The sequence below is a fragment of the Zonotrichia albicollis genome, chromosome 2 (genome assembly GCF_047830755.1).
Source record: "Zonotrichia albicollis isolate bZonAlb1 chromosome 2, bZonAlb1.hap1, whole genome shotgun sequence".
Lineage (NCBI taxonomy): Eukaryota > Metazoa > Chordata > Aves > Passeriformes > Passerellidae > Zonotrichia > Zonotrichia albicollis.
The window spans coordinates 62,212,856-62,230,363 of NC_133820.1; the positions used below are offsets into that span (position 1 = coordinate 62,212,856).

At 40.8% G+C, this 17,508-nt stretch overlaps 1 protein-coding gene across 5 annotated transcripts in view; it reads right to left on the reverse strand.

Annotated features, from left to right (window-relative positions):
• The window catches only part of STARD13 (StAR related lipid transfer domain containing 13), a 295,636-nt gene that overhangs the window by 65,051 nt on the left and 213,077 nt on the right, over positions 1-17,508 (reverse strand). The window contains exon 1 of one of the 5 annotated variants that reach the window (XM_014263974.3): positions 9,481-13,807. The exons of 3 other annotated variants lie outside the window; for them this stretch is intronic. Coding sequence is in view for 1 of the 2 variants with exons in the window: in XM_014263973.3 (XP_014119448.2) it covers positions 7,953-7,995 (43 nt within the window). In the remaining variant the exon portion in view is untranslated. Of the gene's footprint in view, positions 1-7,952; positions 9,438-9,480; positions 13,808-17,508 lie in introns of those variants that run through there. One more of the 5 variants, XM_014263973.3, reaches the window with a different exon arrangement.

The following is a 17,508-nucleotide window of genomic DNA, read 5'->3' on the forward strand; positions in this document are numbered from 1 at the left end:
GTGAAGAGAAAAAACTGCACAACTGCTGTCATCATTTATATTTCACTACAAAGCCAAAATCAGAACCTTGCAAGAGTCAGTGATGCTCAAATGTTTAATGACAAACTAACTGGTGCCCTACAGAGCTTACAGTCCTCACAGACAGGCAGAAAAGGAAAGGATAAAAAACCAAAAGTGTAGAGACTTACGGATGGTCATCCTATGAAGGAAGGAATTTATCTCTTGAGTTAAATGTAGGAGATGTGAGCTCAACACACTCAGAACAAGCAGAGCCCAGGACTGCCTCTCTCTGAGGGGAGTGCTCTAATTCTTGGGCTATTATGCAAGAGGAAGATAAGTCACATCCATCTTCAAATGAGTAAAACCCAACTGCATGGAGCTGCCAGCATTTATTTCCTATTGTTCCTCTATAATCCCAGTGGAAGAGGTATTTACTTGGATGAGGCAGACTGAATCATCCTTGGGTGGGTGGATGGATTGATAGATGGATGGATAGATGGAAAGGGGGAACAGATCTTTCTCCTCAGATATTCAGTAAGCAACTGCTGCTCTTAGACTGTACAAGCAGTTGTGACAAATTTACTGGACCATCTGCTTAACCCAAGGTACCGAAATCTTGAATTAAATAATGTGGGTTTCCCACAAGACACATAGTCTCTCTAGCAAATGCCACTATTTCTTGATTTTTCAGACAAATACCATGGTATTGCTAATTATAGTGGGCCTGACTTTCCTCTGGAATGAATTAGTGTTGTTGCTGCCAACGAATGACCTAAAAAATCCATGTAAGACTGCAGGATCCTTGCAAGAAAATGAAGCTCTCTGTTAGGTGGGGCATTGTTGCTAGGAAGACCTGTTGCTGTATGTTTTAAACCAAAATATTAAAAACGTTATTTTACATTATGGTCTCTGACTTAGCACGGTAAACAACCTCCAAAAGTGCAGTCTAGTAACAGTGCCTTTGTCCTGCTTGCCATCAATGGCAGACTCTTTTCTCTTCCTTTTTTTCAAAGTTACCCATAAAAATACAACAGAATAGACCCAGGAAACAAGTGCTTTTTCAAATATAGAACATAATTTAACTTTTACAACAGAGAACAGAAGAGTGTGGAGTTTCTCTGACTGTGGATTTCTTGTAATTTCACTGAAGATAAATATTTAGATAACAACCAATGGGATATTTAATTGTCAGGAACTATTATATTTAAAGAAAGCACTAGAGATTTTCAGACTTGTTTTCTTATGTGTGTTGACAACTCATTCCCATCATTTACCTTCTGAATGACATTTAAATACAATCACTGCTGTAATTTGTAAATTGTTAATATTAGGACTGTAGGGATGGCTATGCTTTCAGTTGTACATTAAAAAAGGACAGCTTTTACATCAACATCTGGCTGACCTTCATTAGTTTCCCATCCATTATTTGTACTCCTCGTCCTTCTCCTTGGCCTATTTTTTTTCTTGTTGTGCCCCTGTCTGATTTCATCCAGGAAGCTGCATACCCTGACTGCTCTTGGCTCCTGTGATACTCATAAACCATGAGACAAATAAACACAGAGAGGAAGAGCAAAACCAAAGCAGGAGGAGATCTGGCAAACCCAGATATGTGAATCCTCCAGCTGTACACATAATCAGTCCATGGCACAATCTGAACCCAGACACAACGTCCCACCTACTCCTTCCATCCTCTCTCCTGCTCAGTTTGTGTGAAAAGGAAAAATCTTGAGGCCAGGACCAAAATTTCTCATAAACCTTACCAGCACTTACAGAAACAGGACTGGCAATGGGACAACCGGCTGGCTAAATGATACAGTCCTCTGTCAGGAACTAACCCATAGGTCTGACAAACCCACAACGGGTAGAATAAGGGTATAGCAGTTCAATTTCAGGAGCTATTCTCAGTACTATTTACTCTTTGGGGGAAGCTTTTCACATCACAGCTTATATAAGTGTCAAATAAATTCTATATTAATATCTAGTTCAAAGAGATCCTGAGAAGTGTTACTACTTGGAACTTCAGATCTCTGGAGGAAAAGCACCCTGAAGGTATGTAATAGCTGGAATTGCATGGATAGAGTCTCCAGTTGGTTACCAGTGAAGTTACAGATTAGATGCTAGGCTAACATATGCAGCAAAAGAAGTCGAGTAAGAAATGCATGTATCAGTAGAAATGTATTTAATGACTTTATCAGCTTGCATTTGTCAAATTCTGTTGGGTTTTGAGTAACTGAGAAACACCCCCAAAAGGATCAAAAGAACATTATATCTCATATCAGAAAAATACTTTTACTCAGAGAATAAGAAAATGAAACAACTTCTCACAAAGAAAAATGACCTTGTAAGATGATGCAGCTCTGAACCAAATTACATACATTCTACTAATCAATAAAATACAGTTGTCAAGGCAACAACGACATGAGAAAGTGAAATACAGAGGTCTGTCTTACATAAACACATACACATACCAATATGTTTTGTGAACTTTTGTAATCTAGCAATGACTTCAAGGAAAAATATGTTTTTACAAAAGAACACATATTTTCCCAGGCTTGATAGATTCTTGTGTAAGAGCTTTTATGAGATCTTAGACAAGCTGCATTTTGTTTGGTAGTCTTTGTTCTTGTTCTTTATTTTTTTAACTGGAAAAGAAATGTTGCAAAAAACTGCTTTCAGTGAAAATTTATTCTTGCTATAAAAGTGATTTAAAACAGTGACAATTTGATGGGAGTTAAAACTCATTCAAAGCATTTGAATATGGATCCTGAACATAGTTTAGACTTAAAAAAATTGAATTTCTAGATCCTATCTGTATTATATTATGCAGACTTTAAGGGGCAAGCTCTCAGTACAAAGACTAAATAAGAAAGGATTTTCTTTTCAAAGGTCTTACAATTCTCACTGTATGTGTTTTTCACCTGCAAGCTCAGCTCTGCTGCCTTATTCAACAACTGTTATAATCTCAGTGATCTGACTGGAACAAATCAGAGCAGGATGTTATTGAGCATGACTACAGGTGATCCCAGCCAGCTCCATCTGATCTCTGATTTTGTATTTAATTTTAATAGATCATTAAATTATTTCATAGCTTACCACCAGAACCTCTCAATACATGTGCTTGCTGCTGGAACAGGCTGTTTCTTTTGCTGTAGCTAAATAAAGCCCAGGTGTCCCAGCAACGTTCACAACTTCTTGCCCCTTTTTGCAAAAACCATGGACAATACCTTCTGGTCACAGGACACCACCTCATGGCTCCCAAATTACTGCTCATGTTTCACCCACCTGTGTGCTCAGCCATCTGGAGCTGGCAGGTACTTTCCCAGCTGGGATGCCATAGCAACCAGGGCTGAATAATCAAGGCAGAACTATAGCTGTCTATTGAATTTGCTCTGGAAGTTTGTGTGGACAATAGAAGTGTAATATAAATAAATAATATGAAGCATGAGGATGTTTGACTGCTGCCTTAGAGGTCTGCAAGTATGCTCATTATAAGTATCAGGTTTTCAAGGCCATATTTTCTGAAAGATGGTTTTCAGACAATTTTTAAAAATGAACTGGTTTAGCTCTAAGTTCACTGAAAAACTCCTCTGGAGATATCCCACTGAGATCTGCCTCCTAATTTTCAGTTCAGTTAAAAAATGGAGCTAACTCATTATGCAGCTGTCTGAAATATTCTTGTAACTGCAAACCCATGGTGTTTTTACAAAGAACTGAGAATATGGGATGGTATTGTCAGGTATGTGTAAGCAATTATAGTCCAAACAAAACAGTGTCTTCATTCCTCATTGGGTTAAGTGATGAAAAGACTGACTGCTACGTGTGATTACCTCTATTAATTTAGATGTATAAATTAGACACGTTCCTGCAGGCCTATGGAGATTAAATGCACTATGTAAGTGCTAAATATTAACATAAATCTACATTTTGAATTCAGTGGCTCAGAAACACAAGAGACGTGTACATCATTGTGCCTCTATCAACCACATTCAATTTTGGTTATCTTGTGTACATGGTCTTGCAAACCAAATTAATTCAACAGAGCTGCTCATGCAAGTCACTAGCCACTAGTGGAGGGATGTGACAAATTAAACATCTCCTGAACAAATCTTCTAATTCTTCTGCCCAGAGAAGTTGTGGATGCCCCATCCCTGGCAGTGCTCAAGGCCACATTGGGTGGGGCTTTGAGCAACCTGATCTAGTGGACAGTGTCTCTTCTCACAGCAGGAGTTTGGAATTAGATGAACTTTAAGGTTCCTTCCAACCCAAACCATTCTATGCCTCTATTAATCTTTTGAACCCTTCCGTGACAAGTGAGGGCCCATCCTCTGCTTTAGGTGTACCAGCTGGGATGCACAGACACAGGAGAGACACAGAAAGAGCAATGCCTCAATGCTATGCTCTGCTGCCCCGGAAAAGAAGATGCACAGCTTCTTCTTGGAACTGGAGTTTAGGTACAGAAATGGGGGCCCCAAGGACATGGGCAGCAGAAAGTAGGTGCAGTCTCCAAGTATTTCCCTGAAACAAAGCCAGTTGAGACCATGTTGTGACTTTTCAATGGCACAAAAGTGCTCATGACTGGCAAAGGACTGTCATTTGCAGTTTTTGTCTCTGCTCAAAGCCTGTATTACAAGAGCTAAAGCACACAGTGCTCCTATTTCCCATAAAGTCACCCCCAAATGGGAGGGCCATGCCACACTGAAGGGGTGAGTTCAGCATTACTTCTCCCAGCAACACTCCATGAAGATGCTCCAGCCACCAACCCCTTTTGCAGGATTGCTGGTTCCCAGGCTCCTGCCTAAACTGTTGGCTGCACTGGCAGATTGCAAGAACTGAGACAGCCCTAATTAGTGATTTCACAAGACCTTCCATTCATTTGCAATTCAGTAGCTCAATTCCACCTTTTAGAGACATCTACCACTTGTTTTACCATCTCCACAGAAGTTCCCTCCATCAGTCCTTTCTTTCTGTCTATAACATCCACAGATATGAGGAAATTTTACATAAGACAGAATGATTCTGTTTTACTGAGTCTACTTGCTTTCAAAAGCATCAATAAATCAACAAACCAGAAGTAATTAAGGAATAAAAACAATGCTAAGGGCTTGATTTAAATACATAAACCCTGTAACATTCAGGACTCAACCTCAGCCCATTCTGTCTGTCCCTGTGCAAAATGTTTAAACAGCAAGTGAGCTTATCTCTTCTAGATGTGTTTGGTGGATGGAAACTGAATTTAATGTAGCTTCCTTGTATTTTATCTGCTTACATCAGAATTATTATTATTTTAACCTTACAGTGACTTAATTAATGTTCTAGTCAAGAAAAAAAAATTGCCTGGGTGGCCTGAATATTATACCTCCATATTTTTTTATGAGGTGACCTTTCTGAGTTCAAGAAACCATGTTTGATCACTGGTTTTGGGTGGGAGTTTTGCTTGTGAGGATTATGAGTGCATTACAAGGAAAGCCTCCTTGATTTATGCATAATTTTTCTCTGAAGGTACAAAACAAGTAGCCATCAACTTAATACTACTTAATGCTGAAGGCTTTAAAGGGTCACACAAAGTCATCCTTTTTACAGAACAGCAAACAATCACGATGCTAGGTTAGGGTTATAAATGAGTAAGTAAATCACTTATGCACTGCATTCAGCTGGCCCCCACTCTGAACTCATTTAGCACATAACAGCTTGGCTGTTGCCGTATGTCTTGCGCAGACATTCAGTGGGTGGTTTCATAATGTTCCACAGCCTACAGAGCTCTTTTTTTTTTTTTTTGTTTAATCTAATTTACTGTTTTTATCAATATCTGATAAGAAATCAAGAGGCAGCTGTAGCTCCACCACCCGCCCCATGCTTGTCATGTGCTATATTACAAAGAACGAACGGACAAAATTTGTTTCAAAAATGGGATAATGTGTCTAAACTATGGTCTGAGATATTTTATTTGTAAGAAGTTGGACTCTCAGGAAGGCACTTTTGTGGTGGCCACATGAAAAACGATTCCATGTAATGAAGAGATTTAAGAGCTGATTAATAAAAATGTAGGGACTGCATGGGCAGCCGACTAAAGGGCTGGAGCCTGACCACACCATCCTACCAATCGTTATGGAAGAGGAATGATTAGGGGCTGAAAGTCCTCAAACGTGCTCCAAATCACTAGAAGAATGTAGTCCCATTGGATGGAAAAACAAACTTGCATCAGCTCAGACCATTCTTTTCCCCTCCTGCCCAAATTCAAGATTAAAGGGAGACACTGGACTTACAGTGGAGTTTACCAGAACTCTCCCTCTAAAGGAAGAGAGACCCCATCAAGAACCCTGTGATAAAGACAGATCTAAAAAAAGTAACTGGGACACTAAATTTGTTCTGGATCATCAGGCAGCTCAGTGGCATAACCAAGGAAGGCAATTGGCACCTTCCTCTGGAACTCATGGCACTACCCACTGTTCTCTTGAGTTAGACATACCAAAAAGCAGGAAAGGTTCAAACTAAAGTAATGAAAAGAAAAAGCAGCTATGCCTCTGTGAGGGTGCCAACAAGGAACTCTTCTGTGGGAGGATAACCAAAACACATAGTGTCTGAGAAGGAAGTGAAGGAAATTAAGAAAATAGAAAAGGTTACAACTAATCTAAATTTCTGTAAACTTGAAAATCAAAATCACAGGTCAACACATGAATAAAACCAACATGTATGATAGCCATAAGAACATCCTCAAAACACAGAGATAGAAAATGAGCGCACATCAAGATGGCATGAGGAGCAGTGAGGCCAAAGAACAAGCTGAGTAGGCTGAATGATAGTGCATGGCAGGATGCTGTCCAGAAGAGAGGTGATGCTGAGTTTATTCTTAGGATACTGTTCGAGCACAGTGCTTAACTGCTTCTACTGCTCTCATAAAAATATTCGGTAAATATAGGAAATTTCCTCAGTAGTTTGGGTACATTACAAGATTCTTTTCTTTCTTTCTTTCTTTCTTTCTTTCTTTCTTTCTTTCTTTCTTTCTTTCTTTCTTTCTTTCTTTCTTTCTTTCTTTCTTTCTTTCTTTCTTTCTTTCTTTCTTTCTTTCTTTCTTTCTTTCTTTCTTTCTTTCTTTCTTTCTTTCTTTCTTTCTTTCTCTCCCTTCCTCCCTTCCTCCCTTCCTCCCTTCCTCCCTTCCTCCCTTCCTCTCTCTCTTTCTCTCTCCCTCTCTTTCTCTTTCTCTTTCTCTTTCTCTTTCTCTTTCTCTTTCTCTTTCTCTTTCTCTTTCTCTCTTTTCTTCTCTTTCAGTGAAAAATGTCTTGACTGTACTATGTGGTTATGTCTGGGAAACTGGATGTGATGGGGGACACGCAAATAATTTTCTTTTTCCCCAGGTTTGTAATCCTGCATTGGACTTGGCATTGTAATCATTAGTAGAGAACACAGTGAAGAGCCTAAAGGGTGTCAAATGAAGTGGTATTGTCAACTGAAAAATCCATTTTCCTTTCCATTTTTGTTAACACAGTAGCAGTGTACTTACTGACTAAAAAACATATCCCCCACCCTTTCATTTCATCATATGAAAATCTTGGCACTCACTCCCTGCAACATGAAAGCAAATGCCTGTAGACATGCCTGGTATATAACAAGTGCCTGTCATGCTGTGATGTGAGCTGAATTGATTTGAAGGCAAACACCTTGACAGACAGGCCATCAGAGCACACACAAAAATAACACAGAGATAAATGAATAGCACTGATATACAGCATATTTCTGTTGTTTCTAATGTGCTTGGCAAGCTCTTTATTCCATATAAATAAAAAAATGACAGGAATTGAGGGTATTTTAGCAACAAACATCAGAAAAAACAGTATCATCATCCCAGCATACTAATCTCTTGTGCTAAAGAGGGACAAGCTGTTTCTGCACTGAAAACAGACTTTCCCCCAGACCTTTCACAAAGCCTTTCCTCCCTCTGCAGTAACAGCACTCACCCATCAGCCAAGCTTCTGGCAGGTTACAGAGACCTGCACCCATTTCTGTCCATTCCTCTTCAAGCCTCTGCAAATCATAATTTCCAAAATGTGCCTGGCATTAGTGGAAGCACAACTTGCAACACTCAGCTTGCTGAGACCCAGAAAAAAGCAGCAAACCTCTGGCTGCGTGCAGTAGCAGATGCAGCAGCAAGACATGTCCAGCATGGTCCCTTCAAAAGGTGCCAATAAACCAAACCAGAACAGGATGTCAGGATAATGCAAAGAATTCACTTTTTGCCCCAGTTGTCCCTGCCATCAGTCACTGTGACCCCTCCTCCTAAGTAAATGAAATCAATCAGCAGGGATTTCTGTAAAATACATAAAACAGTCATCTTCCAGACTCTACCAGAAGATAAATGGTTCCAGACATTGGACTGCAGCCATTTTCCCACACATGCTACAGTGTTTTGTCATCCATATTGGGCCATAATAGTGAGTGGGTTTTACTTTTTGTTTTTTTTTTCTCAGTCAGCAGCCAATGCTTCTGCTTCTAACTCGTACACTAAAACCACAGCAACAAGAGTAATTTTTTCTGTACAATTTGTAATAGAACAGTTTCACTCCCAATCAGACAGTCTGGGGTCTTGTACAGAACTTTGACACTTTTCTGCTATAGATAATATAATCTTATTGCACTCGGCTGGAGCTCCACAAACCTTTCTAGGATTAAAGCATATCACCCTAAATACAAGCCACTGAAGTGAAACAAGCATGAAATTATGAGCAATGCAAACCTTATCTGAGAACCTGCTAACAAGAAATAATATGATTGCTTACAATATCTCATTTTGGCTTTTGTGCTAATTTCAAAGAAGGCTACAAGTACACGACAAAAGATGCATCACAGTGTGAGTTTTCAATTAATTTTAACATATTTTCAAGCAAGTCCTTAATAATCTGTTAACATAAAATGCACTTTGGAAAGAACCATGGGGCTTTTTCATTATTAAGAAATGTGCAACCAAATTCTATCCTTAATTAAATCAGGAGTAATTTTATTAACTACAGTAGACTTAAACCTGACTTACATCAGTGTAACTGAGGGTAGGATTTAGCCCCGGGGTGTTTATACGCTGTAGTTCCAGTTAGTTTAGATCTATTTGGGTGGGAACTCTTTTCCCCTTTCCAGAAAAAATATTCTTGTCTACCCTTTTTCACCTCACAGCTGGGGCCAAAACAGCCTTTTCTTCTAAGATATTTTTCTGAAAAGTTACGAATAAATCTTATCCTCGATAGGAGATGACCTTGTTAAACAAAAAAGCACCCTCTGAAGTAAGGGACACCAGCAGTTTTAAAGTTTGTTTACAAGTTTTGAAACACGGCACCTCAAACAGATAAGCTTATTTACATCTTACAAATAAATAAAAACTTTAAGTAAAAGCTATTTAATACAGGAGCTACTTATGTCTGTTTTCAAAGCTGAAAAGCCCTTTCAAACAGTATTAGCTGCTGCATTAAATATCCCTGTTGCAGTATAGAAACTTACTGTCCACAGATATCCTTGGGCTCCACTGCACCTCTGAACCAAAATCACTTTCTTCTTTACTTCATTTTCTGCTCTCTTGAAATCGGATTCCCAGTTCCTGACAGATGGCTCCTCTGTCACTGAGCTCTGCTTCCGCCTCCTTATCGCTGCCAGCTAATACTTCCACGATGCTTAGCTGTTGTCTGCAGAGCTGTGCTCTACATCATTTCTACTCTGATCAATGCTCTGCTTGGTTTTAGGTTGTTCCTAGTCCCGCCTCCCGCTCTTGAAGAAACGAAAACTCACAGCTGGATTTTCTATAAATCATCCCTTTTAAGAGTGGCTGGGCAAGTATGGCAAATACTACAGCTAAGACCTGCTGCTCTATTTCAAACTTCAAAAACAATTCCTCATCTTAATGATGCACACATGAAAGTTAATCATGTACTAAAATCACTAATACTGAAAAATAGTGGCCAGATAATTGTGACCTTCAGGGTTTAGATGCTGATTAATGTAATACAAAACTCCTCTCTGTTCCAGGGGGGGCAATATGGTAAAACCTGCTGCCGTGGTGAACTGCTTTATATAGCGCTGTGCTTTGAACAGGAGCTTGTCATGCTTACAAAGATAAATTTACATTTGCAATACAGAGCTTTCTGACAGACCAGCCCAGCGTACATAGTGTTTAGAGTAGCAGCCCTAAGCTTGAAAGAGACTTTACCATCACAGCAGCTCTTCTGAACTGTGGGCAGGAAATACTTTTATTTTCTGCACAGGGGTAAGTGCACTACACAGCGCTGAGCTCATTACCATGTTTAACAAAGCATGGAGTACAAAAGCAAGGTGGTACCATAAAACCAGCACTACGAACTTTGTTCCCATGAAAACAGCAAAACAGAGCTGAGTTTCTGTAAACTGTTAATTGTTCTAATTCTCCACCTTCCAGATCTTCTTAAGAAATTGTTCTGTAGAAATGAAAAATGACTCGACAGATCTGGATACAGTCTGAATGGGCTGCAAAATCCTGGTGTTTTCTCTAGGATTTTTCTATGGAGAGAGCCGCATCCCAGCTAAACTGTTGCCAGGGCTAAAATCAACTCCTTCCTTACTAACAGCTGCCTGTGTCCTGGTGTCCCATGAGGTCCCCTGACTGCTGCCCACACTGAAGAGCAGCTGAGCTGCTGCTGGAGTCTTGATAAAGAACTCCTTGGGTTTCGGACTGGGGAAGTGTGCAAGAGCAGCATGTGCCAACAGCAACTCTTCCCCAAGTGTGCTGCTCAACTCCCAGCAAGCTGGGACCCGTGGGCTTCTCCTGCCAGCTGCTGGAGCTGAACTATAGCATCACTGGCCTTCTATGAGTGGATCTCATCCCTTTTTGAGTCTCATCTACCCTACAGTGTTCCAAAAATGCAGTGGAAAAACACCAAAAAAAGCACTTTTGTCTATTTATTCCGACTCTCTAACCACTTCATTACATTCCAAATAATCCTCCCAAGTCCAGTTTTTCCACATGACAGATGAATCTGTGGGTTTCTGTGAGATCCAATGCCTTTTTTCCCTAAGCTGAAGAATCTCCTGGTTTCATTCTGGGGCTGGTCTGCCTTTCTGCTCACCCCCGTAGGTATTGCTGCTCCCATAAGCACTGCAGCCAGCCCTTTTGTTCACCTGATAGAAGCTGATGCCACAGCACCCGAGCTCAAGCCTTGCTCCCAGTCCATGACTGATATTGTTGAAAATATTCTCACTTTCTTTGCTTTTAGTTCTGCAGACAGTAAATGAGGACAGTCAGTTGTCACCTTGTGATCCCCATCACCCTGGCATGAGTGACCTGAGCACAAGAATTTCAGGACAACCACACCAGACTAATTTCCAAATAGCTACCAGCCTGGCAGCCCAGGAGAAAGCAGTATGTGTTAAGACGCCAGGAATGCTGTGAGCCAAGGACAACACCACTGTGATGCAGCTACTAGTCTGTTAACCAGCAGCCACAAGACACAGGTCCTGGGCCCCTGTCCAAGCTGTGACTCAGATCTGAAGTGCTGCAACGACAGTGCTCTCCTGTGGATGCACTGGTTGATCAGTGCCAGTAATTTGATGAAGGAGAGTGAAATGAGCGTGGGCAGAGCACTATCCCTGCAACCAATCTAAATATGTAATGGCAAGTATAGCAAATCTGCTTTCCAGGTGCTGAGGCACATTCAGTACTTATCAGCTGTCAAAAAACCACCACGTAACCAACTAAAATTACTTGTTTGACCTTTAAAGTGTACTTGAAAATCCACAAATGAGACCCATCAGTAGTACATATCCAGTTGAATAATAGATCTCCAGAAAAGGTTTCCAAAGAGACTAAATACTCAATACAATGGTGTGACATGCACTATATAGACTGGAGATCTTCCAAGGACTTTTACAGAACATTTTGTTTAATGTCTGCAGTAGTGTTTATGGTACAGAGGGCAAGATTTGCTCTTTCTCTGCCCTGAGATTCCTGACCATCACCTGAATAACAAGAAAATGTTTCCTGCAGGTGGAAAGACATATATTTATTATACATTGTTTCCTCCATGTGGTTTAGCTCCAGAAAACGCACTGAGTTCTTTGGGGATGAAAGGGAAGATCTGCTGCTACCACCAGTGAGTGTTCAGTTCACAGGCTCAAACTAGAGTAAATCCCCAATAAGGCAGCAAAATGTGGTAGCAGAGACCATCAGGACCTTTTTCTCTCTGCAAATCTTTCATTGGGCCCCACTCCTTGCTAATTGTGAATGCAGCCCTGCAGCAGCCCAGTATGGCTGAACCCAAGACCATAGAACGAGCTCAGGCCCCAGGAAACAATCCCCTGCATTGTTGGTCCCTGTTCTGGACCACTTCTACCAACTTCTTCCTAAGCAGTGTGAACATGAGTCTGTCTGGGTTCCCTGGCTGTGGGATCCCTCACTCTCCTTGGTTTGGTAGTATAGATGTTGTCCCAGGGATGAAGGAGAGCAGGATAGTTCCTCCTGTCACTGTTATGCAGCCCTCACTTCCCACTCACTTGAAAATGGTTGTGAGATTTGCTGGGACCCTGCTGGCACACCAAGCTCACAAATGGTTTCAGCTCCCATAACTGCACTGGGAAGGGGCAGGAGAAGGAATAAATAACTTACCATTTCCCTCCAGTGGCTTGTAACTAGAAGAGCTCAGACTTCTCCATACAACCAGGATAGCTGTGCAGGCTTGGCCCTGAACTCTTTTTGGGAATTGTATATATTTAATATGTCAAGCCTTCTACCCTGAGTTTGTCTGGGGTAATTTTTTAACAGTTTAAAGGCACTCTGACTGTAGTGTATTTGCCTATAATAATGTGGTAAATAGAATTATTAAAAACCTTGCCTTTTGTATCTTAAAACTCTAAGGTACTCAAGAACACATTATTTCTTCTTACTGTCAGATTTTGCTTTGCTAAGACAGAATGCATGAGACACTAGACAGATGGGGGAAAGCCTTGAGTTCTTTGAGAAGAAACAACAGATATGAGGACACTGATGGAAAGGTGAGCAAGATGAAGATGCTTATCTATGAAGACCAGCATTTGTATCTGCCTACAGATCCTCTGCACCACTGTCCTGCAGCCTTATTTCTCTGATAGTCTGAACATCCATTTTCAGCTGAAACTTCTCCACAGCTGAGCTACACTTGGGTCCTCCAGCTCAAATTCTCCTCATTAGTTTTCACCATCCAGTTGAAGGCAACAAGATCAGACAGGAGATCTTTGGGTCCTGGAGGCTACAGCAGAGCCCTGTTTCAGTCTCCTTTGATAAAACAAGCCACTTCGCCTATAACAGATTTCCAAATCCCCTGATGCCAGCTGAATGGGGGCTGGATCACAGGGAACCAGCATTTCAGATGTGCCCCCCTGTGCCATGTTCTCACCTCTCCCATGGGAATACACTGCCAGACAGACCCAATGGCCAGGCTGCACTGCCTGCCCCCATTTCAGGAGTGACTTGCAATTATTCTCCAGTCTGCAAAGGCACTCAAGCCTTTGATCTCTGTTGCTCCCAACTGCCAGCCTCCCAGATTTTGCCAGCATTTCCTGCTGCTGTTCCCTAATCACACTACCACACCACTGATAACCACAGTACAACTGCAAATTGAGCTGCCTGCAGAGGAAGGGCACATGGAGCCAGTGCCCCACTGTATGACCCCTTCCTTTCATCCCACTTTCTTATTGCATGTCCTCTACAAATTCTAGCAGATTCTGGAGAAGAACTTGAGGCAAAGGTTTTACTTTGTGCTACCAGGAACGGATGAACCCTGTTTTCAGGTTTAATTTAGAAACATACTCATATTTTTCCTAAAGATGATGGAACTTGATAAGTTATAGAGATGAGGTAACATAAAGTGCTGTATCACTTTCAGCAAGAAGACAAGGGGGAAAGGAAAAATAATAGTGGGTTATTACTATTTGAAACTCTGAATCAAAATGGATATTTTGAGGCAAAATCAAAATAAAAAAGCAAATTGAAAACTTCCTATCTAAAACAGAACACTGTTGACTGGGGGATTTTCTCCTGGGCATCTTTCATGCAGCAGATGCTCTTACCTCGGACTGCCATTTCCCAAAGAGATCTTGAACTATTTGTCATTCATTTAGTATTGTGGTTGTTACGTAAAGTAGGACAGTTGTGCTATCTCCACCTGATGAGAAAGCCACACATTTTTGCATTTTAAATCAAACACATTTTTTGAAGAATCAAAGTATGTATTACCTAACATACTTTTCAGAAAAACCTTTCTCACTTACACTTGGTCCTCATTTAGTCTTTCTTCTGCTGGAAAACCTCTGGAGTTAACATGGCATATCTCTGTGTCACATGTGTTCCCTTTTAATAGCCAACATAAATGTTTTTCATCTCTGGACCCTACAGCTTGAGTCTCACTTATGAAAGCCAAGCAGTGCCTCTCTGCTTTACTCATCACGCGACCAAGGGACTGCTGATCTCCTGCTTGTCTACGGGCAAAGCAGGGGTTCCCAGAGCCCAGCCCAACACCATTCTGTTTGGTTTCATTGAACTGATCTGCTGATGAACTCCCTCCTGATTCCCAAAACTCTTCAGCAAGCTCTGCTTCCCAATATGTTTCCCTTCCCAAGGACCAGCGGTGCCACGCTTGCCTCTGTGCCCCTGCAGGCTGGGCCTCGGTGAGTGTAGCTGTACGGTCCCGCTACAGGGACACTGTGTGGATGACAGAGGCACAGTATTTCATTCAATTGTTAAAATGCTTCAAAGAATCAAAATAAAAATTCTTGATATTGCTGCATTAGTCAAAACTTTAAGAAGCTTATATTAAAATATGAATCACTGGCTTGCTTCAAGGGAGGAAAAAAATCCTTGTTTTCAGCAGAAAGTTAATTGGGTCCTGAAAATCAGTAATTAAAAACACCATTAGTAGACAATAATCATCTGCAGTGCTAGTTTCCTTCTGAACATAAAAGGCTTTAAAAGGACAGAGTAAGAGAGAAAAGTTCAGCATCAGCATTTGCCTCAAGACCCAATGCACCCAGGGGCTGGCCCAGCATCCCTTATGCAGGGAAATGAGAGCTGGAAAAGATATTTTTGTTGCTGTGTGTAAAAGTTGGATTTCTGAATTGATATGCCTGTACCATTTAAAATTAACTTGTTCACAGACAAACTTGAAATGTCATTTTGAGGGACAGCACCACTGTCGCTATCATCCTGATGCACGTTAGAGAGAAGTGCCACCACCCTGGGCAGAAAATGCAGCCACTCTTTGCTGTGTTAAATCACAAGGCTGGAAGCAAAGAATATGGTTTCCAAATTAAACAGCAGGAGTAATTTCTGCCAACAGGATGTAATTACTCCTCTTGTAAAAGAGCTGTGGAACACTTAATGGTTTCGAGTGCTAATACATATGGAAACAGAGTGTTCCACAAATACCCAGCCAAGTGCTAGAGCGCCACAGGCTTGGGGAGCAGTAAAGGGCCGAGAACACATTCTGTACTGCCTAAGACTTCAAGGTCCTCCTTCCAAATGCTGCTCTAGTGGGACTGAAGTTTCTGTAACAGGTATGGTCATTGCCCAGGGTGAAATTCCTTGCCTCTCATAGCAGCTGTAGGTAAGGCTGTGGTAAGACTGTGTCACAGCACTAAGTATACACTTATCACCATCAAATCTGGATGCCAGGTCTGTGACTATTTCACTGATAATTTATCTGATTAGACTGCTATCTTCCCAAACATCTCTTTACGAGCAAGAAGGATCTGAGACTATGCCAAATATTTCAAGGTAATTCCATAGGATATATGGAATCTCAAAGTTGATGTGCTACTGACACTAATTTTCTTAAGGCCTGACCAAAATACATTTGAAAATAAGAAATAAATAACAGCATATAAATGCAGAAATCCTAAAATTATAGCCAGAACATTCCCAGCATCTGAAAGCTCCTTCATAGAAAGGGTATTTATTGAGTGAAGAATGTTAGGCCTTAAATACCCTATGGCAACTCAGCTCTTACATTTACATGCAAAAATCCATAGCCATACTTATGAAATCAGGCAAGCAGAGTTCTCTACAAAGCAGCTCTTCTGGTACAAGTTTTTGACTATCTTTACTACTGCAAACTGGAGCTTGGGAGGAAACAAATGTCCCAGCATCTCCTCTTCCACTGAAAACATGACGTTTTCAAAACACATCCATATATGTAAGACCTTCTGCAACAAAACCAGCTCCACTCACACCTCTCACAGAGTATTATGCATTTCCCAGAGATTTTAAGGTGGGATTTGTTAAAATTAAGAACAGTACTTACCACAGGAGAAAATTGTCCCTAACCAAGAAGACAAAGTTTTTCTACATATCCCTGCCTCAAACATCAGGAGGAAAACATGCTTGCAACTCATCTGAGGAACTGCTCTGAAATTTAACAGGCTCCAATGAAGACAGCAGAGGTTTATTTTGAACAATCACTTAGGGGAATGGGCATGAATCCTCCATGTCAACAATGCCCCTCAGTGTGTGATTCTCTCATCCTCACACTGACTGAAGAGAAAGCAAATGAGTCTGGTTGGTGACTATTTCACGATATAAAATTTGTTTTTGAAACATGCAAAAATTCTTTTTGAGCAAAACTCAGCATGATTGAGGTATGAAACATTGTCTTCCTGACCTTTCAGAATTCAAAAAAATCTGACATTTGGTTCTTTGGTCAGTTATGCTATTGACAAATTTATTTTCTTTCAACACACAAACGCACAAAAAACTTCACTCATCATATTTCTATTGCCATCATCCTTCAGATCTTTTAGCATGATCCACAGAGGGGGAAAAATGAAAGAAAAACAAAAACTGGCAGTACATTATGCAGCTTTGGGCAAAGAAGATGATGGATTCTCCCAAAGTAATTTCCTGCAAAGTGAGATTTGATATAAGGATCTTGATTATGTATGTCAGTGCTGGGAAGGTACCCAGACATGTGAGACTATCATTTACAAGCAATGCAGCCAAGGCAGAGGCCACTACTGGGTTTTAGAAATGAAGAGCATTAGCACAAGGCAACAGAAAGAAAGGATTTTTCAGAAGAGTTGGAGACAACAGAAAGAAAGGATTTTTCAGAAGAGTTGGAGACAGCAATATTTGATTTAACTTACAATACATTGCTACCTCCTAAGATGGTCCCAATTAGACCTATTTCTGCATACCACATTTGGCAAATGATGCCACACTTGGTCTTGTCCTTCTCTAACTCTCTTGGCAAAAGCAACAAAGGCTTCCTAGCACTAAAAGGCCACACTGCGGTTTTGTTTTCAAACATCACTTCTAGGAAAAAAGAGAGAGTAAAAAATAACCTCTGTGAAATACTCTGTATCCAAGGACAAAGCAGAATGGTTCCATGTGAGTCATTTTCAGTCTTTTCAGGCTTGGCATTTGTGGTATGAACTCAGAAAAGTCATTACCAGTAATTCTGTCATTTCAAGTGTTTGAAACACATGAGAAAAAGTGCTTCTAAAATGAAAATCCCATCCTAACCACTTCAGAAACAC